The sequence below is a fragment of the Bos grunniens genome, chromosome 1 (assembly GCF_055505025.1).
Source record: "Bos grunniens cultivar Pamir isolate PY7600 chromosome 1, Bosgru_T2T1.0, whole genome shotgun sequence".
Lineage (NCBI taxonomy): Eukaryota > Metazoa > Chordata > Mammalia > Artiodactyla > Bovidae > Bos > Bos grunniens.
This window is the reverse complement of record NC_141165.1, coordinates 51122843-51146212: the sequence shown is the minus strand read 5'-3', so window position 1 is coordinate 51146212 and position 23370 is coordinate 51122843. Positions and strand designations below refer to the sequence as shown.

The 23370-nt window shown below is 38.7% G+C and overlaps 1 protein-coding gene across 50 annotated transcripts in view; it reads left to right on the top strand.

Moving 5' to 3' along the window:
• B3GALNT1 (beta-1,3-N-acetylgalactosaminyltransferase 1 (Globoside blood group)) overlaps nt 1–22825 on the top strand; it is a 34366-nt gene extending 11541 nt beyond the window's left edge. For 7 of the 50 annotated variants that reach the window (XM_086392749.1, XM_086392784.1, XM_086392741.1 and 4 more), the window contains 4 exons: nt 13136–13198; nt 16178–16273; nt 17129–17149; nt 19916–22825. In XM_086392749.1, the coding sequence (XP_086248875.1) occupies nt 19989–20984 (996 nt within the window). In that variant the 5' untranslated portion in view covers nt 13136–13198; nt 16178–16273; nt 17129–17149; nt 19916–19988 and the 3' untranslated portion in view covers nt 20985–22825. Of the gene's footprint in view, nt 1–13135; nt 13203–15887; nt 16033–16177; nt 16274–17128; nt 17150–19915 lie in introns of all 50 variants that reach the window. The other 43 variants (XM_086392855.1, XM_086392843.1, XM_086392804.1 and 40 more) reach the window with 19 other exon arrangements.
• Nucleotides 22826–23370: the final 545 nt, after the last annotated feature.

Here is a 23370-nt window from a genome sequence, read left to right as displayed (position 1 = left end):
TCATTTCTTTTAACTGTCTTGTCGGATTCCACTGAAAGACACAGGTTTTATTTTATCTGTTATCTTTTGTTCATTGTTTAGTTGCTAAGTCATCCTTATTGGTTTTTTGTTTTTCATTATTTTCTGTTTTATCTTATTATTCCTTTTACTTTCTTAGTAGTAACATTGGAATTTTTTGAACTTCTTGTACTCAGATCATTTATTTTCAATCTGTTTTTAAATTTGCTCAGTTGTGTCCAACTCTTTGTGACCCCATGGACTGTAGCCCACCAGGCTTCTCTATCCATGGAATGCCCCAGGCAAGAATTCTGGACTGGGTTGAAGTGAAGATTCTCTTCTCCAGGGATCAAACCTGGGTCTCCCACATTGCTGGCAGATTCTTTACCATCTGAGCCACTATGTTATCTGTTAATGCTGATGAAAGAAGACATACTAAAAAAAGTCTGCATAACATTTTATTTCATTTATGTGCTTTCTGGTAAAGACAAAACTATAGGGCTGAAAAAATCAGTTGTCGCCTGGGGATTGGGGGAGGAACTGATTACAAAGGAACGCTAGTAGATTGTTGTGATGGAGCTGTTTGGGATCTTGATTGTGTTGGTGGTTACATGAGCATCAAAACTTACAGAATAGTACAATAAAAATGATGAACTTTACGTAAACTATATGCCAGTGAAAATATATCACATGGATACAAAAAATATATAAAGTAATACTACTTTTTTTGAAAAACGTACATTATTTTTAAAAGTTAATTTTCTGTAAGGATTGTTTTAGTTATACCCAGTGCATTCTTATAAGCAGCACTTTTTTAAATGGGGAGGGAAAAATTTTATTTTCCTTGTTTTGAATTGTAATGTATTCAAGTATCAAGAATCAAAATACTATTTAAAATATGTATAAGTAATGATGTAATATAACAATATAATATTAAATTACTAATTATAATATTAGTGGTGGTGGTTTAGTCCCTAAGTCATGTGACTTAGGGGTGACCAGTTTGCCTCAACCCCAAAGAAGCAAAGTTCCAAAATATAAAAATTTACAAGTTTTGTACATACGCTTTTCAAGATTTCTCCAGCACTAACCGATACAAAGCACAGTGAGATGGCACTTTTAGAGACAGCAGCTTCAGACCCAGAAAAGGGTGATGAGATGAGTTTCATATGGCTAAATCAGTGGCAAAACATAATTTTCTTTCCTTTCTTTCAAGGAGGCAGGAGAGCAAATAAGTTGTCACTTCAATATAAGGGGCACATGATCCATTCTGTGAGCAGTTGGGAACAGGGTAGAGCTGGAACAAGGATTTGGTCTCAGAGGTTTTACCATCTTAATTGTTTGGTCACTTCTGATGAAAAAAGAAAAAAAAAAAAAAAGTTGTCCAAAGATACCGTAAAGCTGAAAACCTGAACAGCATTTTTTTTTTTTTTTTTTGGCTAACTCCTTCTGGAATCATCTTTCTGCTTTGGCAGGTACTTTTTACAGGGCAATGAGGTTTCCCCAAATGAAGCCTTTCTCTGGGCTGCTAGGCTCTCAGTAAGGCTCAGTAACTCAGTAACTCAGTAACTCAGTAACTCAGTAACTCCGTGGAGTGTAGCCCCCCAGGCTCCTCTGTCCATGAGATTCTCCAGGCAAGAATACTGAAGTGGGTTGCCACTTCTTTCTCCAGGGGATCTGCCTGACCCAGGAATCGAATCCAGGTCTCCTGCATTGCAGGCAGATTCTTTCCCAACTGAGCTATAAGGGAAGCCCCATAATATTAGTAATTAATTGTTACTAAATTACATTGTTACTTAGTAATTGCATTGTTAATGTAAAAGTAATATTACAAAGTAATACAAAGTTGGATTGACTAATCTAACAAAGTGATAGCAAGTAGTGTAACAAAGTAATACAGAAAGGAGTGCTCTCACCTTTCTTTCTTCTCTACCCTGTTCCTCTCTGTTCACTATGTCCTCTCTGTTCTATATGTGTATCTGGACTGTTTTTCTTATGTACATACAAATGTTTGCTCTCTTTCTTCTTCCTTTCTAACAGAAAAGTTAACATAAACATTGTTCTATACTTCTTCACGTATATATATTCCATGTCAGTACTTAGAGAATATGGGCTTCCCAGGTAGTTCAGGGGTAAAGAACCCACCTGCCAATGGAGGAGCCGCAGAAGACGCAGGTCCGATTCTTGGGTCGGGAAGATGCCCTGAAGGAGGAAATGGCAGCCCACTCCAGTGTTCTTGCCAGGAGAATCCCATGGACAGAGAAGCCCGGTGAGTTACAGTCCAAAGAGTCGCAAAGAGTCAGACACAACTGAGCACAAGCATGAGCAGACAGGATATTGAATATAGTTCCCTCTTATGTAGTAAGCCCTTGTTGTTTATCTGCTTTACATATAGTTGTTTGTATCTGCCAGTCCCAGACTCCTCATTTATCTCATATCCGTCTTCCCCTTTGGTAACCATAAGTTTGTTTTCTATGTCTTTGAGTCTGTTTCTGTTTTGTAAATAAGTTCATTTGTATCCTCTTTGAGATTCCACATATAAATAATGCCAGATGGTATTTGTCTTTTTCTGACTTCACTTAGTGTGATAATCTGTAGGTCCATTCAGGTTGCTGTAGTTAGCATTATTTTATTCTTCTTTACAGCTGAAAATTTTCCACTTTTTTTTTTTAATTCATTCATCTTTTGGTGGACATTTAGTTTGCTTCCATGTCTTGGCTATTGTAAATAGTGCTGTTATAAACACTGGGCTTCACATATCTTTTCAAATTAGAGTTTTTTCTGGGTGTATGCCAAGGAGTAGAGTTGCTGGATCATATTGTAACTCTAGTTTTAGTTTTGTGAGGAACTTCCATGCTGCTTTCTATAGTGGCTGTACCAATTTGTATTCCCACCAACAGTATCGAGATTTCCCTTTTCTCTATACCTCTTCAGCATTTGTTACATATAGACTTTAATGACCTGTTGAAGTGATACCTAACTGTAGTTTTCATTTGCAGTTCTCTAATAATTAGCAAAATTGAACATCTTTTCATGTGCCTATTGGCCATCTGTGTGTTTTCATTAGAGAAATGTCTATTTAGGTCTGCCCATTTTTGGATTGGGTTTCCTTTTTTGTTATTGAGTTGTGTGAGCAGTTCGTGTATTTTGGAAATTAAGCCCTTGTCAGTTGCATCATTTGCAAATATCTTTCTCAGTCTTGGGTTTGTTTTTGCATTTTGTTTACAGTTTCTTTTCTTTGCAAAAACTTGTAAGTTTAATTAGATCCCATTCATTTATTTTTGTTTTTATTTCTATTGCCTTAGGAGACAGACCTAAGAAAATATTGCTACAGTTTATGTTAGAGAATATGTTATCAGTGTTCTCTTTTAGGAGATTTACTATGTCATGTCTTGGGCTTCCCTTGTGGCTCAGCTGGTAGAGAATCCACCTGCAATGTGGGTAGACCTGGGTTCAATCCCTAGGTTGGGAAGATCCCCTGGAGAAGGGAAAGGCTACCCACTCCAGTATTCTGGCCTGGAGAATTCCATAGATTACAACCCATGGGGTTGCAAAGAGTTGGTCGTGACTAAGCAACTTTCACTTCATTTATATTTAAGTCTTTAAGCTGTTTTGAGTTTTATTTTGGTGTATGACTGAGGGAATGTTCTAATCTCTTTGGTTTACATGCAGCTTTCCAGCTATCTCAACACAATTTGCTGAAAAGACTATTTCCTCCATAATATATTTTATTCTTGCTTCCTTTGTCAAAGATTCAACAACCATAGGCTTATGGATTTATTTCTGGCTCTCTATTCTGTTCCATTGATTCATATATCTATTTTTGTGCCAATACCATGTTGTTTTGAATATTGTCACTTTGTAATATTGCCTGAAGCCTGGGAGGGTTAAGCCTCCAGTTTTCATCTTTTTCCTCAGGATTGCTTTGGTAATTCTGGGTCTTCTGTGAGTCCATATAAATTTTAGGATTATATGTTCTAGTTGTGTAAAAAATGTCATGTGTAATTTAACAGAGATAACAGTCCTGTAGATTGCTTTGGGTATGGTCATTTTAACAATATTAATTCTTCCCATCCAAAAGCATGGGCTTTATTTCTTTGAATCAGCCTCAGTTTCATTTATCAGTGTCTTATAATTCTCCACCTGTAAGTCTTTAACCTCCTTGGTCAAAGTTTTTTTGTTTGTTTTTGATGCGATTTTAAAAGTTACACTGTCAGCGTGAAGAAATGCAGGTCTCCCGCATTGCAGGCAGATCCTTTACCAACTGAGCCACCAGGGAAGCCCAGTGTAAAGAAATGCAGCAGATTTCCGTATGGTAATTTTGTGTTACTTTACTGGGTTTGTTTATCTAGTAGTTTTTGTGTGGAGTCTTTAGGGTTTTCTATATATAGAATCATGTCATCTGCCTATAATGACAGTTTTACCTCTTCCCTTCTAATCTGGGGACTTCCTTGGTGGCTCAGACAGTAAAGCATCTGTCTGCAATGCAGGAGATCTGGTTTCAATCCCTGGGTTGGGAAGATTCCCTGGAGAAGGAAATGGGAGCTCACTCCAGTATTCTTGCCTGGAAAATCCCATGGACCGTGGAGCCAGCTAGGCTACCATCCATGGGGTTGCAAAGAGTCGGACATGACTGAGCGACTTCACTTTCACTTTTCTAATCTGGATACCTTTTGTATCCTTTTCTTGTCTGACTGCTGTGGGTAGAACTTCCAATACTATGTTGAATAGAAGTGGTGAGACTGGGCATCCTTGTCTTATTAAAGATTTTAGTGAGAGATGGCCTTTAGCTTTTCACTGTTGAGTATTATGTTGACTGTGGGCTTGTAATAAACAGTTTCTATTATATTGAGATGTGTTCCCTTAACACCCCCTTTGATAAAGAGTTTTTGTCATGAATGGATGTCGAATTTTATCAGATGCTTTTTCTGCATCTGTTGAAATGATTATGTGGTTTTCTCTTTTCTTTTGTTGATGTGGTGTATCACATTGATTGATTTGCGTACATTGAGCCATCCTTGTGACTTGGGTATAAATCCAATATGATTATCTCATATGATCTTTTTCTTGGATTTTATTTGCTAATTTTTGTTGAGAATTTTTGCATCTGTATTCATCCAAGATATCAGCCTGTAATTCTCTTTTTTGGTATCATCTGGTTTTGGTATCAGGGTGATATGATGACTTAAGTTCTTCTTTATATGTTTGGTAGAATTCCCCAGTGAAGCCACCTCCATGTTCTGAAATCTTAAATAAAATGTTATATAGCCTGTGTCAGTACTTTCTTTTTATAGCTGAATAATAGTATTCCATTGTGTGGATTCTCAGTTAACATTCAGTTCAGTTCAGTTGCTCAGTCGTGTCCGATTCTTTCTAACCTCATGAATCGCAGCACACCAGGCCTCCCTATCCATCACCATCTCCCGGAGTTCACTCAGACTCATGTCCATAGAGTCAGTGACGCCATCCAGCCATCTCATCCTTTGTTGTCCCCTTCTCCTCCTGCCCCCAGTCCTCCCAGCATCAGAGTCTTTCCCAATGAGTCAATTCTTCATATGAGGTGGCCAAAGTACTGGAGTTTCAGCTTTAGCATCATTCCTTCCAAAGAAATCCCAGGGCTGATCTCCTTCAGAATGAACTGGTTGGATCTCTTTGCAGTCCAAGGGACTCTCAAGAGTCTTCTCCAACACCACAGTTCAAAAGCATCAATTCTTCAGTGCTCAGCCTTCTTCACAGTCCAACTCTCACATCCATACATGACCACTGGAAAAACCATAGCCTTGACTAGACGGACCTTTGTTGGCAAAGTAATGTCTCTGCTTTTGAATATGCTGTCTAGATTGGTCATAACTTTCTTTCCAAGGAGTAAGCGTCTTTTAATTTCATGGCTGCAGTCACCATCTGCAGTGATTTTGGAGCCCAAAAAAATAAAGTCTGACGCTGTTTCCACTGTTTCCCCATCTATTTCCCATGAAGTGATGGGACCAGATGCCATGATCTTCGTTTTCTGAATATTGAGCTTTAAGCCAACTTTTTACTCTCCTCTTTCACTTTCATCAAGAGGCTTTTTAGTTCCTCTTCACTTTCTGCCATAAGGGTGGTGTCATCTGCATATCTCAGGTTATTGATATTTCTCCCAGCAATCTTGATTCCAGCTTGATGCTCTTCCAGCCCAGCGTTTCTCATGATGTACTCTGCATAGAAGTTAAATAAGCAGGGTGACAATATACAGCCTTGCCGTACTCCTTTTCCTACTTGGAACCAGTCTGTTGTTCCATGTCTACCAGGGTCCAGCCCCAGTTGGATCCAGGGGTTCCCTCAGGAGAACTGTGTCGGCAAAAGGATAGCAAAGGGGAGGGAAAGGGGAAAGAGGCTTGATCTCACTGGTTTACGTGGAAAGCCAATAAAGCTCGTGACACTGGACTTGCACTAACCACGGAGGCCACGGGAGCCCTCTCAAATAGCTGAAGGTGCCCCACCTTAGGCACCTTCTCGAGTGGGTCTTAGAAGCCAGGTCCGGTAAGTGGTCTCAGAGGGCCCCCACGCTCCAATTAGTCATCCTGAAGGAAGAAGAGAGAAGAATAGGAGAGAAAAGGAAACAAGAACAACACGGGGAGACCAAGCCTGATGAGCAAGGTCCGTAGCTTTATTTTCAAAAGGAGCTTTTATACCCTAAATTGTACATAGAGGATAATAGGGGATGTAGAGTCATGCAAGGTCAGCAGTCCTTGACCCTTATCAAAACCAGGCTTTCTTTCTGCAAACTTATCATATACAAAGGCTTTAGGTGATTTACATCATCTCTGGTCAGGAGGCCTGTTAACATTTTTCTTCTGATAAAAGTTGGTCAACCAGAAAAACTTATTTTCTCCAAAGGTGATTTTTCTAAAGTTTGGTACCGCTCTCTGAAAGCACTAGATAGAGTTGCATTCATATAGGGCAAAAGGTGCAGTGGGGGATAACAAGGAAAGAATTTATTGACTCAAGAGTCTTAAGGTTGTTAACATCAAAGCTACTACTTATATTTCTATATACCAACTATATTAATCAATACACTCCCAAGGACATAGTGGGTAAGGGATACGGAAACTTGGCAGCAAGCATTAGCTCAACAAAGAAATCCTCTACTAGTTCTATTCTAATAATTTTAACTCTCCAAGAAGCTCTGCATTGTTAGAATATCTTAAGCTTCCTGTGCCTCTCGTGGTTGGGAGGCTGAACAATCAGATGCGTAGCTGTAAGAGTCTGGAAACCTGTCAGGCAAGTTAGAAAGCTGTCCGAGGGATTTGAATTGGAACACACCTATTGAACCCAGGAGACTTATTAACTAGAGCTCTAAGTTGATTTCCTTCAGAGAAAGGTGGTCAGGGATAGCCCCCCATTAATATTAGAGGAGTTGATGAAAGTCGTAAAATAGTAAAACAGACAGATTCTGGTTTTGGGGTAGATGCTCAGACAGGTCCAGGGGGCCCCCTCAAGTCCTGACTCGTCTTGCCCATCAGGCCTCTCCCACATGACCTTGTCACGGGTGGGAACTGCCATGCTGGCTCCCGGCACATGTCCAGCTCTAACTGGTGCTTCCCGACCTGCATATAGGTTTCTCAAGAGGCAGATCAGGTGGTCTGGTATTCCCATCTCTTAAAGAATTTTCCACAGTTTATTGTGATCCACACAGTAAAAGGCTTTGGCATAGTCAATAAAGCAGAAATAGATGTTTTTCTGGAACTCTCTTGCTTTTTCCATGATCCAGCGGATGTTGGCAATTTGATCTCTGGTTCCTCTGCCTTTGCTAAAACCAGCTTGAACATCAGGAAGTTCACAGTTCATGTATTGCGGAAGCCTAGCTTGGAGAATGTTGAGCATTACTTTACTAGCGTGTGAGATGAGTGCAATTGTGCAGTAGTTTGAGCATTCTTTGGCATTGCCTTTCTTTGGGATTGGAATGAAAACTGACCTTTTCCAGTCCTGGGGCCACTGCTGAGTTTTCCAAATTTGCTGGCATATTGAGTGCAGCACTTTCACAGTATCATCTTTCAGGATTTGGAATAGCTCAACTGGAATTCCATCACCTCCACTAGCTTTGTTCGTAGTGATGCTTTCTAATGCCCACTTGACTTCACATTCCAGGATGTCTGGCTCTAGGTCAGTGATCACACCATTATGATTATCTTGGTCTTGAAGATCTTTTTTGTACCCTTCTTCTGTGTATTCTTGCCATCTCTTCTTAATATCTTCTGCTTCTGTTAGTTCCATACCATTTCTGTCCTTTGTCGAGCTCATCTTTGCATGAAATGTTCCCTTGGTATCTCTAATTTTCTTGAAGAGATCTCTAGTCTTTCCCATTCTATTGTTTTCCTCTATTTCTTTGCATTAATCGCTGAGGAAGGCTTTCTTATCTCTTCTTGCTATTCTTTGGAACTCTGCATTCAGATGCTTATATCTTTCCTTTTCTCCTTTGCTTTTCGCTTCTCTTCTTTTCACAGCTATTTGTAAGGTCTCCCCAGACAGCCATTTTGCTTTTTTGCATTTCTTTTCCATGGGGGTGGTCTTGATCCCTGTCTCCTGTACAATGTCACGAACCTCCGTCCATAGTTCATCAGGCACTCTATCTATCATATCTAGTCCCTTAATCTATTTCTCACTTCCACTGTATAATCATAAGGGATTGGATTTAGGTCATACCTGAATGGTCCTGTGGTTTTCCCTACTTTCTTCAATGTAAGTCTGAATTTGGCAATAAGGAGTTCATGGTCTGAGCCACAGTCAGCTCCTGGTCTTGTTTTTGTTGACTGTATAGAGCTTCTCCATCTTTGGCTGCAAAGAATATAATCAATCTAATTTCGGTGTTGACCATCTGGTGATGTCCATGTGTAGAGTCTTCTCTTGTGTTGTTGGAAGAGGGTGTTTGCTATGACCAGTGCATTTTCTTGGCAAAACTCTATTAGTCTTTGCCCTGCTTCATTCCGTATTCCAAGGCCAAATTTGCCTGTTACTCCAGGTGTTTCTTGACTTCCTACTTTTGCATTCCAGTCCCCTGTAATGAAAAAGACATCTTTTTGGGGTGTTAGTTCTAAAAGGTCTTGGAGTTCTTCATAGAACTGTTCAACTTCAGCTTCTTCAGCATTACTGGTTGGGGCATAGACTTGGATTACTGTGATATTGAATGGTTTGCCTTGGAAACAAACAGAGATCATTCTGTCATTTTTGAGATTTCATCCAAGTACTGCATTTTGGACTCTTTTTTGACCATGATGGCTACTCCATTTCTTCTGAGGGATTCCTGCCCATAGTAGTAGATATAATGGTCATCTGAGTTCAATTCACCCATTCCAGTCCATTTCAGTTTGCTGATTCCTAGAATGTCGACATTCACTCTTGCTGTCTCTTGTTTGACCACTTCCAATTTGCCTTGATTCATGGACCTGACATTCCAGGTTCCTATGCAATATTGCTCTTTACAGCATCAGACCTTGCTTCTATCACCAGTCACATCCACAGCTGGGTATTGTTTTTGCTTTGGCTCCATCCCTTCATTCTTTCTGGAGTTATTTCTCCACTGATCTCCAGTAGCATATTGGGCACCTACTGTCCTGGGGAGTTCCTCTTTCAGTATCCTATCATTTTGCCTTTCATACTATTCATGGGGTTCTCAAGGCAAGAATACTGAAGTAGTTTGCCATTCCGTTCTCCAGTGGACCACATTCTGTCAGACCTCTCCACCATGACCCGTCCATCTTGGGTTGCCCCACGGGCATGGCTTAGTTTCATTGAGTTAGACAAGGCTGTGGTCCTAGTGTGATTAGATGGACTAGTTTTCTGTGATTATGGTTTCAGTGTGTCTGCCCTCTGATGCCCTCTTGCAATACCTGCCGTCTTACTTGGGTTTCTCTTACCTTGGGCATGGGATATCTCTTCACGGCTGCTCCAGCAAAGCGCAGCCACTGCTCCTTACCTTGGATGAGGGGTATCTCCTCACCACCACCCCTCCTGCCCTTGAACGTGGAATAGCTCCTCTAGGACCTCCTGTGCCCGCGTGGCCACCGCTCCTTGGACGTGGGGTAGCTCCTCCTGGCCGCCGACCCTGGCCTTGGATGTGGGGTAGCTCCTTTCAGCTGCTCCTGCGCTGTCGCAGCCTGGCACTCTCAGCCGCCGCCCCTGACCTTGGACTTGGGGTAGCTCCTCTCCGCTGCTGCCACTGACATTATCACACCTAACAAAATCAGTAATCCTTTTTGCATCACCTAATATCTTAATCGTCTTCAATTTCTCCAAGATCCAATCTGAGATCATACATTGCGATTGTGTACATCCCCTTAATCTTTACTCCAGAGTCATTCCTTGTTTTATGGGATTGACTAGCTGCAGACACCATGCTAGTTATCACAGAATACTCCTGGGTTTGTTTGAGTGTTTCCTTGTGGAGTTCTTAGCTTTTTCTTCTGTCTTGTGTATTTCATATAAAATGTGATTAGATTCCTGTTAAACATTGTGTCTAGGATGTACACTTCATTGTATCTCATTGGGAAACACACGATATGTGTTTCATTATTTATAATACTGAGATTAATGATTGAATGAGAGTGGTAGCAGTTTGATTACTCCATTGTGAATTTTATCTTTTTTCAGTCCTTACAAGTAAGAAGTAATCTTTGTTGTATTACTTTGGTATCATACAATGTCTAAATCTCCATCAATCTTTTGTTTGATAATTAAAACACTGATTGATAATCATTGCCTTAATCAGTAATTTCATGAAATACTGCAACATAATAATTTTCTTTTTCTGTCATTCTACCTACATTCATAATTGTCATTTTTCTATAAAGAAGAGCTTTTCCTTTTTACTTGAAGCTGTCTGCCTCTCCTGAACCATAGATCACTCTTTGAAAGCAAAACAACAATCATAATTTACTTGTCTTCTCCCCAGTAGATTTTAAGGAAAGGGTTGGTGTTAATGCTGCCTTCTTGAAATTGAAATTGCTGGCATTCAGTTGCAGGTATTTTGTAATTACCACTGTGGTGTTCTGTTTAAGTTTATGGATTAAACGAAGGTTGGGTTTGTGAGAGTTTTGAGCTTCCAGACAGGTTTCTTTTTTTGTTTATGTTTTTCAAGTTATGTTTTTTTTTTAATATAAATTTATTTATTTTAGTTGGAGGTTAATTACTTTACAATATTGTATTGGTTTTGCCATACATCAACATGAATCTGCCACAGATATACACGTGTTCCCCATCCTGAACCCCCCTCCCTCTTCCCTTCCTGTACCATCCCTCTGGGTCTTCCCAGTGCACCAGCCCCAAGCAACCAGTATCATGCATCAGACTTGGACTGGCGATTCGTTTCATATATGGTATTATACATGTTTCAATGCCATTCTCCCAAATCATCCCACCCTCTCCCTCTCCCACAGAGTCCAAAAGACTGTTCTGTACATCTGTGTCTCTTTTGCTGTCTCGCATACAGGGTTATCATTACCATCTTTCTAAATTCCATATATATGCATTAGTATACTGTGTTGGTGTTTTTCTTTCTGGCTTACTTCACTCTGTATAATAGGCTCCAGTTTCATTCACCTCATTAGAACTGATTCAAATGTATTCTTTTTAATGGCTGAGTAATACTCCATTGTGTATATGTACCACAGCTTTCTTATCCATTCATCTGCTGATGGACATCTAGGTTGCTTCCATGTCCTGGATATATTGTATAATATAATATATTTTATATAATATGTAAAATATAATATATTTTATAGAACATATATTGTATATATATTATATATTGTATATATTATACATTATATATATATTTCTCTCTATATATATATATGAGAATAATACTATGATCAGACTGGGGCCTGTGTTAAATTGAATTTCAAATTTTAGAGACAGCTTATGTAACCTAATGTGATCAGTTTTTTAATTAATGTTTTCATGTGGTCTTGAAAAGAATATTCCTATTCTTTTTAATTGAATGAAAAGTCCTAAATCAAGACTATTAGTAATTTTAATAATGTTATTTGAAACACTCATATCCCTATTTTTTGTCTGCTTGATCTATTAGCCATTTAGAGAGACTTGTTAAAAATTTCCTATTAAGATTATAGATTTTTCCATTTGTACTCACACTTTTCAGGATTTACTTTATATATTTTGAGCCTATGTTTCTATCTTTATGTAGCTTCATGATTGTTAAATTATCTTTTTGGATGGTTCCTTTTATTAGCAACAAAATCTCCTTGTCTCTTTTTAAAATTTATTTATTTTTAAAATTTGTTTTTGGGTGTGCTTTGTTGGTGTGTGGGTTTTTCTCTAGTTGTGGTGAGTGGGCTGCTCTCCAGTTGCAGTGTGTGGGCTTCTCATTTTGGGGGCTTCTCTTGTAAAGCACAAGCTCTAGGCTTGAGGGCTTCAGTAGTTGCAGTACCTGGGCTCAGCAGTTGTGGCTCCCATGGTTTTGGAGCACAGACTCAGTAGTGGCTCACAGGTTTAGTTACTCTGAGGCTTGTGGGGTCTTCCTGGACCAGGGGTGGAACTCATGTCCCCTGCATTGGCAGGCAGATTCTTTATCACTGAGCCACCGGGGAAGCCTGTCTTGTCCCTTTTAAATGCTGCTCATTTAAAATACATGATGTTCTATACATCAGTGTCTCTTTTGCTGTCTCGTATACAGGGGTATTGTTACCACCTTTCTAAATTCCATATATATGCGTTAGTATACTGTATTGGTGTTTTTCTTTCTGGCTTACTTTACTCTGTTTTGGACTCTGTAGGAGAGGGAGAGGATGGGATGATTTGGGAGAATGGCATTGAAATATGTATAATATCATATATGAAACGAGTCGCCAGTCCAGGTTCGATGCACGATACTGGATGCTTGGGGCTGGTGCACTGGGATGACCCAGAGGGATGGTATGGGGAGGGAGAAGGGAGGAGGGTTCAGGATGGGAAACACATGTATACCTGTGGCAGATTCATTTTGATATATGGCAAAACCAATACAATATTGTAAAGTTAAATAAAATAAAATTTAAAAAAAAAGCATGATGTTAATAAATAACCACAGCAGATTTCTGATGGACATTTTCCTGATTTAAAAAAAATTTCCTAATTTTTAAATTTTTGTGTTGTTTTGTTTTAGGCATGTGTCTTATAAGCAGTATACAGCAGAATTTTAAGCCACTCTGAGAGTCTCTGTTTTTCAGTAAGTGAGTTGACATTTATATTTACTCTGATGATACATTTGAATTTAGTTTTGCCATTTTCTCTTGTGCTTTTCCATTTGCCATGCATTTTTTCTGCTTTCCACCACCCCTCCCCCCCCCCCTACTTCTCCTATCCTCTGTTGAACTATTAGCTTGCTTTGTTTCTTTTATTTCTTAATCTGTGTGGAAATGTATATGTTCCGTATCTGTTCTTTCAGTGGTCACTCTGAAGGTTAATATGCATTAAGTGAAACTCTCTTTGCAGCAACCATGTCATTTTTATATAGTATTTTGGATTCACTTTTTAACCACACCAAAAAGTACTTTTTGTGTTCTTTTACTGTGTGTATTTGTTAGTTTTCATTATCTTTCAATAATCTCTTTATTTACCTTTGTTTCTTGCATTCCTTTCCTTCCTCCTGAGTTCATTTTTCTTCATACTAAAATACATTCCCTTGATACTTCTTTTAGCTAGAGTTTGTGCACTTTATAAGTCCTGATCTGTTTCAAAATGTTGTTATTTCATCTTCATTTCACCTGAACTCTCTAACATTCACCTGTAAATTATGTACAATAAAGCCAGTTGGTCCACAGTATAGGGTTATTGGGAGTAACTAATAATATTTAAAAATATATAATAATAATAATAATAACACTTTATAAACTGTTTTGTGTGTATATATAATGCTATTATTATTAGCTAATATACCTCCTGAAAGTGAAAAGTGTTAGTTGCTCAGTTGTGTCTGATTTTTTGAGACTTCATGGACTGTAGCCCACCAGGCTCCTCTGTCCATGGAATTCTCCAGGCAAGAATACTGGAGTGGGTTTCCATTCTCTTCTCCAGGGGATCTTCCCAACTCAGGGATCGAACCCAAGTCTCCTGCATTGCAGGCGAATTCTTTACCATCTGAGTTACCAGGGAAGCCCAATATATATCCTATTAGAGTTATATTAGAATTACTGTGTTTTGAATGGATTTTAAAAAGCATCGCTTACTGTATTGATATCATATTTACTAAGATAAAAGAGAATAATACCTACTAGAAATACCATGAATTGTACTTGCTCACACCTTGGGAGAAGAGCAGCTGGGATAAGATGAAATTAGGGGTCCTAACTGCCAACTTAGGGTTACTATCATTCAGTAGAACTTTGAGACATGCAAGCATGAAGTCCAATTTTTTTACTTTGTTTTTATCTATTTACAAAGACAGTGCACAAATAGTGTGGAAATTCAGATGATAAGAAAAAAAGAGGAAAGAAAGAAGTCTTTCCAGAAATCCCACAGAATTGAAACTGTTGGCATATTGGAACACATCCTTCTAGAACACATCTTCCTCTGCATGTGTAGCTATATGGATTTATAGAGACTTGCCTTTTCATCTTTCAAAAGTAATCATACTATATATGCAGTTTTGCTACTGCATTTCTCACTTAGTAATTATCAAGGCAATATAAATGAACATCATTGTATATAGCATTGAACACATGTATAGGGTCGAGATGATCTGGAGGAGGGCATGGCAACCCATGCCAGTATTCTTACCTGGAGAATCTCATGGACAGAGGAGCCTGGCAGGCTACAGTCCATAGGGTCGCAAAGAGTTGGACACAATTGAAGCAACATAGCATGCACATACTATTGTATGGATGTGTCATAATTTTATTTAATCAATTCCCTATTGTGAGGTTTTAAAATTATTTTTATTTTATAAAGTATGCACAGTTGCCTGAAAATGTCTTTAAGATAAATTGCTTGCAGTGATATTAGTCAAAGAGCATACACATTCATGTTTTTTATACATATTTAATTTTTCTCTCCAGAAAGTGTCCAAGAATGTCTCTGTTCCTCACACAAACTGAGTATTGTCATTTTTTCCCTTTAAATTTCCAGTTTGAGATTTTTATCAATATCTCTGCTTATTATCATTTGAATATCTTACTGAGTTTGAGTATCTTGTTTTATTGATCTTTTGTAATTGTTTTGAAAATTTTCCTTTTGGCCATTTATTCTCTTTTTGCATTTATCCATTGCTTATTAAGTTATGTGGACCTTTTTCTTAATTTGGCTTATAAATTCTTTATTATAAATATCCTGTTTTTTTTTTTAATCTTTCAACTTTGTGCTTTTTATTATGTTACTGTTTTTTATATTTTTGGTTTTCAACCTTGTTCAAGAATTTTTTGAAATTTTTATTTGATCAAAATTTCCTTTATGAGTTCTGGGTTGTTTCCTTACATGGGATAACTGAAAGTTCTTCCCCACTTCAAAATTATTAGAATGTTCACTCATATTTTCTTTTCATGCTCTTACCAGTTTATTTCTCTCCCATTTAGAATCTTTAACCCATTTGGAGTGTTTTTGGTATAAGGAGTGATACATATATCAGTACCTTCCTGTTTTTCACATTCTGTTCTGCTTTTTAAACTTGACTGATGAAAATCAAGGTACATTGCACATCCTGAATTGTGGCAAGAAGTGAGATGTGCTGTATAGTTTTCAGTTTACTAATGTGTCTTGGGTATTTGTGAGCAGAATCGGAGGTTCAAAGCGGGAAAGAGTGGATTGGGAAGAAGTTGACAGTCTCATGTCTGGGTTACCTTATATGTACGTGTGGGAAAAAGAATTAAAGAGAGGATACAAGCAAAATGTCTCTTAGAAGTTTTGTGTTTCACTTCTTTTAGTGACCCTGAGTTCTTTATCAGGGCACATGGAACTGTGGTAGGATGACATGGGACACCAGCTGACGTGAGGACTTAGAGGGTTTGCGTCTTGAATACCAAGTGCCCTTCATGATGAATCCATGAACTTTCTGAATTCTGTGAACTGGTAGGGTTTTCTTTAACTATTTTTTCAGCACATGTTTCACTTTACAAACAAATTGGAATAGGGAAGGGGGTTCCCTTTCCCTCTCTGACCTCTGATCCCCTGACCTATAAGTAAATGCTTGTTACGCTTCTTGTATATCTTACAGAAATTGCAAGCATTATTTTGACTGCTACTTGCTATCAAATGCTCAGTTGGTGAAATTGAAGGTCTTTCACTCAGAAGAGAAAAATCAAGAAAGAAGGTAAGAAATAGAAATCTGTTTATGGCTTTGAAACATACATTTCTTCAAGTTAAGAAGAATTCATCAAGGTAATTTCTTTAGGACAATCCCTTTCAACAATAAAAATCAATTTAATGAACATAAACGGGAAGAAACAGATGCCAAGGGTGGAATATGGCTCGTGATAACAGCCTCTGTTTGTTGTGTACCTGACACTGGCCAGTGCTTTGCACACACTGTCACTAATTCACACCGTATTGAGATCTTCAGTGCAGAGATGAAGAAACTGGGGCTTCTAGAGAGAAATAACATGCCCCAAGCTTGCCCTGGTTGGTAAAGAACGGAGCTGGGTTTGGACTCTAGTCTTCACCTTTGGAGCCATCTGTGTTGTGGGTAACCTGAAGTCTGTTCCAGCCAGTCCTAAAAGACCTTCCCCCCACTTCTGGATTAGACCATTCCTTTTCTTTTTTCTGCTATTTTGTTCATAGGCCCATAAGCAATAGACGTAATAACACAGACACAATTTCACATTTGTGAACTATGGCTTGTAGAATGCATATAGGATAACTTTTATAGTAATATTTGCTGTTTTGAATTCTTCCCATTACGGAAGAGTATCTGGGTCTCCATTGCTGTGTGTGCATTACTCAGGATCCTTCTATTTGTCCGTAATTTGTTATAATGTGTTGATTCATTAGGATGAGATGTAAAATTGCCATTTGATAACTGTTGTAATTAATGTACAGGCATCAGTGGCTGAGATTAGATGGTGCTCGCCCCCTAGGGTTATGCTGTGTCTAGTGGGCAGGTGGGGGAAAAGAGCAAGAAGATACTAATTTCTTCCATAATTCTCATTCAAGGTCTGTTCTGTTTCAGGTTTCTCTGGGAACTGGCTGGGTAAGACTATTAATGGGGAGAAGGAAGGATGGGGGTCGGATGGGCAGACCTATATTTTATCCTTATACAAATAGAAATGTCGTATCAAACAAGTCATTGTTCATTGCACTTCTACTGTAGGTCCGTCTCTGTCTTGTTCAGTTGTTAACTCATGTCTGACTCTTTGCTCATGGACTGCAGCACACCAGGCTCCTCTCCCTTCCTTCATTATCTTCCAGACTTTGCTCAAATTCATGTCCATTGAGTCGGTAATGCTGTCTAACCATCTCATCCTCTACCGCCCTCTTTCCTTTTGCCTTCAAATTTTCTCAGCATAAGGGTCTTTCCCAATGAGTCAGCTTTTTGCATCAGGTGGCCAAAGTATTGGAGCTTCAGCTTCAGCATCAGTCCTTCCAGTGAATATTCAGGGTTGGTTTCCTTTGAGATGGACTGGCCTGATCTCCTTGCAGTCCAGGGAACTCTGAAGAGTCTTCTCCAGCCCCCATAATTCAAAAGCATCAGTTCTTCAGCACTCAGCCTTTTTTATGGGCCAAATCTTATATCCGTACATGACTACTGGAAAAACCATAGCTTTGACTATACAGACCTTTGTCGGCAAAGTGGTATCTCTACTTTTTAATATGGTGTCTAGGTTTGTTACAGTTTTCCCTCCAAGGAGCAAGCGTTTTTTAATTTCATGGCTTCAGTCACCATCCGCAGTGATTTTGGACCCCAAGAAAATAAAATCTGTCACTGATTTTGCTTTTTCCCTTTCTATTTACTGTGAAGTGATGGGACCGGTTGCCACAATCTTAGTTTTTTTTTCATGTTGAATTTTAAGCAACTATTTTGACGCTTGTCAAAAGAAAAGCATTCTTTGCCAATAAGGTCATAGGATATAAGTAGAAAGGCAAGACACATAAACAAACATTAAACCAAACTAGAGAGTGTGCCGAAGCATTCCACTGTACTATGTGACTTAAAATATAAAAAACATTAGAGATAGGAAAGATTATTGGCCATAAGTAGTCAGGGCAGCTAAGATATGGCCAGATGGAAAGGAGAAGGAGTCTTGAGATCCTGTCATTTTTATATGTATTAAGAGACTGAAGAGGGGCTTCCCTGATAGCTCAGTTGATAAAGAATCCACCTGCAATGCAGGAGATCCCGGTTTGATTCCTGGGTCAGGAAGATCCTCTGGAGAAGGGATAGGCTGCTCCTTCCGGTATTCTTGGGCTTCCCTTGTGGCTCATCTGGTAAACAATCTGGCTGCAATGCTAGAGACCTGGGTTCAATCCCTGGGTTGGGAAGATCCCCTGGAGAAGGGAAAGGCTACCCACTCCAGTATTCTGGCCTGGAGAATTCCATGGGCTGTATAGTCCATGGAGTTGCAGAGTTGGACACAACTGAGCAACTTGCACTTTCACTTTAAACAGACAGAAGAACTGTGTGTCCAAAGACCTAAGATAAACCCAAGGGTAGAACCCTTGGTAAACCAGTCTTTCTAAGTAATGACATTAATGTATGCCCTCCACAGAAAATTCTGGGTTCCCAGGAGCCCTTCCCCCAGATAACTGTAGGTGAAAGGTCATCATCAAGAAGCTTCCTCCGCCTGCCCTTTGTGTTGGTTGATCTGTCTTATTCTGAAGGCCCTTGGCCCTTGACGTAAACAGTTTGTACTACATTATTGTGGCATGTTTATGTGTTGTCTTGGAGTCTGTTCTCCTCCCATTCCTTCTTCCTTTGGCCTCCTTAGTGCCTGGTGCAGTCTGTGGATGTAGAAGGTCTAATAACAGTGCATGAATGCCTTTGGACTGAGGCCCATGATCTTGGCACCAGGAAAGCCCTGTGGGGTCCCAAATTGTAAACCAACTTCATCCTTGAGATCCAAAACAGAGCTGAGCTTGAGACTGTGAATGCACCATGTCTCCTAGCTCTGCTTTCTTGTCTCAGATGGAATTTCTGTGTTAGAGTTCTAAGAGATTCCATCCCATCCTATGCAGGATTTCTGAACAGATTAGAATGGGAAACACATGAAAACTCATACTACAGACAGACCTTTAATTTAAGCACTTGTTGTCCAGACTGATCATTGAGTTTAGCAAGTGAGTTAGAAAGGGGACTGGGGTGGTATTTGAGGCAAGAAAAAGCTATTTTATAGTCTTGTACATTAAAAAACTCCAGAGATGGTTATTCTGTTTATGTTTAGAAGACTTGCCTTTCAGAGGAACTATCTCCACTTTTATCTCATCCCGTATCAAGCAGGTCACCAAGAATAATTGTAGCCCTTTTCTTACTCTAGATTTGCTAGAATCACATCAGATCCCACAGCTGAGAAAAACCCTTTGTGTGTTAAGACATGTCGCTGATAATATCTCTTCACGTTAATGGTTTTGTTGCTGATATTTCTTTGCAGTAATGATTTTATCCTGGATATCCAGAGGGACAGAAAGAGATGAGTAATGGGGGAGTGGAGTTACAAAATAAATCTACAGTAAAAATAAATTGCTTCTCTACTATTATGAAAAAGAAGTAAAGAATTATTTCAATAGTTATTTATGTCAAGCAGGAAGTATTAATTTTCAAATAATTAAGAATATGTTTTTAACATTGGTCTTGATATAAAATGCTGAAATATACTTTTGGTTGTGGGTATCCATTTGCTTATAGTTAAATGAAATTAAGTAGACTCAGGTCAGGGTATTTGATTTTGCTTTGATGCATTTGTTTTCCCAGTTCTTTTTCTTTTAAGGAGGTGATCAGGTATCATTTGGAAATGTGTTTCAGGTGATGGCATACTAAGCAGGCCTTTGATAAATCTTCCAGAACCCAAGGCTTGCATGCTTCTGAGCTGCTGTGAATGGCCCCGGCACTCCTGACCACCCTTCCAGCTAGGATGTCACTCAGATCCCTGAAATGGAGCCTTCTGCTGCTATCGCTGCTGAGTTTCCTGGTGATGTGGTACCTCAGTCTGCCACACTACAATGTGGTGGAACGTGTGAACTGGATGTACTTCTATGAGTATGAGCCCATTTACAGACAAGACTTCCGCTTCACACTTCGAGAGCATTCAAATTGCTCTCATCAAAACCCATTTCTTGTCATCCTGGTGACCTCACACCCCTCAGATGTGAAAGCCAGGCAGGCCATTAGAGTTACTTGGGGTGAAAAGAAGTCTTGGTGGGGATATGAAGTTCTTACATTTTTCTTATTAGGCCAACAGGCTGAAAAGGAAGACAAAATGTTAGCATTATCCTTAGAGGATGAACACCTCCTTTATGGGGACATAATACGACAGGATTTTTTAGATACATACAATAATCTGACCTTGAAAACCATTATGGCATTTAGGTGGGTAACTGAGTTTTGCCCCAACGCCAGGTATATCATGAAGACAGACACTGATGTTTTCATCAATACTGGCAATTTAGTGAAGTATCTTTTAAATTTAAACCACTCAGAGAAGTTTTTCACAGGTTATCCTTTAATTGATAATTATTCCTACAGAGGATTTTACCAAAAAACCCATATTTCATACCAGGAATATCCCTTCAAGGTGTTCCCGCCTTACTGCAGTGGGTTGGGTTATATAATGTCCAGAGATTTGGTGCCGAGAATCTATGAAATGATGAGTCACGTAAAACCCATCAAGTTTGAAGATGTTTATGTTGGGATCTGTTTGAATTTATTAAAAGTGGACATTCATATTCCAGAAGACACCAACCTTTTCTTTTTATATAGGATCCATTTGGATGTCTGTCAGCTCAGACGTGTGATTGCAGCCCATGGCTTTTCTTCCAAGGAAATCATCACATTTTGGCAGGTTATGCTAAGGAACACCACATGTCATTATTAATTTGACATTCTACCCAAAGCCTAGAGAAGGGAGGGATACTTTGTGGAAAGTGTTATTGTTAGACTATGAAATCGCCAATGAAAAACCCATGAGAAGGTCACTGTGCAGCTTACGCAAAGCTGAAACTCATGTAGAGCCTATAGACTGGAGACTGGAGGGTTGCACTTGGACTGTGGTTTATTATGACAACAATCAAGTCAAGCCTGTTAAAGGTGATATTCAGAGGAATTAAAATCTTATAAAAGAATGGGATGGTTTTTTTAATAAAACTAATAGGACCAAACAGTTTGAACATGTCATTCTATAGTCTAGAGCTTCTTAAATGGGTTTCATTGAGTTATAAGCTCATTTATCATAACAACAAAACAGTGTGGAGTATTATTCATTGAGGCATCTAGTCAGTTCAGGGTTTTGTGTATATCTTACATGGATTACTAGTTTCTTTAAATATACAGTTCTGTGTAAAAGAAACTGAAGTTATTTCTGAACAAAGTTTAATCTGTTTTTGGTCATTTGGAAGATATTTCAAGATGTTGCAGTATTAAAGAGTTATTAATTATTATTTAATAATACTTAGAGTTTTACACTTTATGGATGTTTGAATGTTTTGGTTGTTTCAATACTGCATAAACAGAATAAACTTTTTTTCCAGTTACTTCAGTGATGAATTTATGATGAATAGCTCCATTAATGTGTAGTCATTATTGTATATCAATAATCTCTTGGACTTTGATAAATATTTCATCGTGGTAATATAGAGAAGAATTAAAGCAAGAAGATCAAAATTATTGTCTTGTTTTTAAAAAACATAATCCGTGGTATTTTTAGATGTCACTTCATTTGTCTCATTTTTCTGCCTGGAAATTTGGAGTAATATAGAATGCCAGGTAGCATGTTTCCTTTTAGAAAGGACTCTGAAGCCCCAAAAGAACGAACGAACATGATAGCCAGAATATCATGGAAAGGAGTATTGTATTTCAGTGCTTGAGTTGGAAAGAGAAGACTAATATTTGAGTTGCAGTTAACTGTTCTATGTTTTTTTCATTAACAATCAGTTTGAGAATAAAAAAGAATAAAGAAACATTGTTGCTGTTGTTACTAGTTTCACATCAAGAGGAAAGACCTACTACGTGGTCTAAAGTCAAGTCTCATTTCCATGTTGTAGAGAAATGCACTGTTCATAGGAGTGGTGACGTAGGTCACCTCTGACCTACTAGTTGGTCCAAGAAGAGCACTCCTTGCCCCCATATTCTTGGGGCTGTGCAGCTTCCCATTATGCCTGATACGGGACAAGTGACTCTTACCCTGGATTACATGACGGCAAAAGATCAAACCTGTTGGGAGAAAATATGAACTTGAAAGTATATAGTTAGCTCTTAGAACACTCATACATTTGTAATTTTCCTGTAAAAAAGCTTAATTTGAATTAGAAGTGTTATAACGTGTGATTCCTTATAACAAGGCTGTTTCCATTTCCCTCATCTCAGACCTGATCCAATCACAATAAAATCATAAAATAAATTAAATATTCTGTGGAATCAATCCATGCCCTTGCTAATTCCGGGAATCACTTTCTCTTAAGACACAGGTGGTGGTTTTTTGTTTTTTTTTTTTTGTGGTAGGATTAGATTTGATTGAATTTGCGTTGTTTATATTCGTGTTTGGGAAGCTAACTCAAAGAAGTTTTAAAAAGAACTTGTGAAATAAAAGTGTCCCTTCACTTTTAAGACTAAAAAAAGAAGTAAAATGTAAATAATTGCCAAGTTTTAGAAGATTTTTCCTTTTCAACTACAGATTGGTGCTTAAGAAATCTCTAAAGAATTAAATGATTATGAAAAACATTAAGAGGTTGGGTCATTTTTTTTTGTTTTTAACTTCATGTTTGTTTCCAAGTAATATTAGTCAGCTGTATTATTAAAATCTTGGCCTCTGATGTTTAACCACATCAGCAGCACTTTTTATTTTAACTGACAACAAAGTTCAATACTGGAGCCTAACCTCAGGCTGCTTCTCTTCTACCATCCACAGCCCTGCCATCCCCGTGGTCTTATATACTCTCTGTGTCGCTCATTTACTGTGCTTGCCCCATAAGCATTGAATGTGGGACCCAAGCATGTTAACTTCTGCCAGATTATCCTGCAAGAACAGATCCCAGAAGTCGTTAACAACCGTGTGTTCTTTTCATTCATACCGCATGCCACTGGTTACCTTGCCATGCCGCTGGTTACTGTGTGTGTCTTCTCACCTCAGGGTCCGGTTGAAGGACAGCCCTTGTCTGGAGCATGTCATCCTTATCAAGGGAAGGGAAAAAGAGCTGGTGGAAACGCTGGCATCTATATCCACTGACCAAAGCAAATCTCTTGCCAAGGCTAAGTGTCACTGGTGG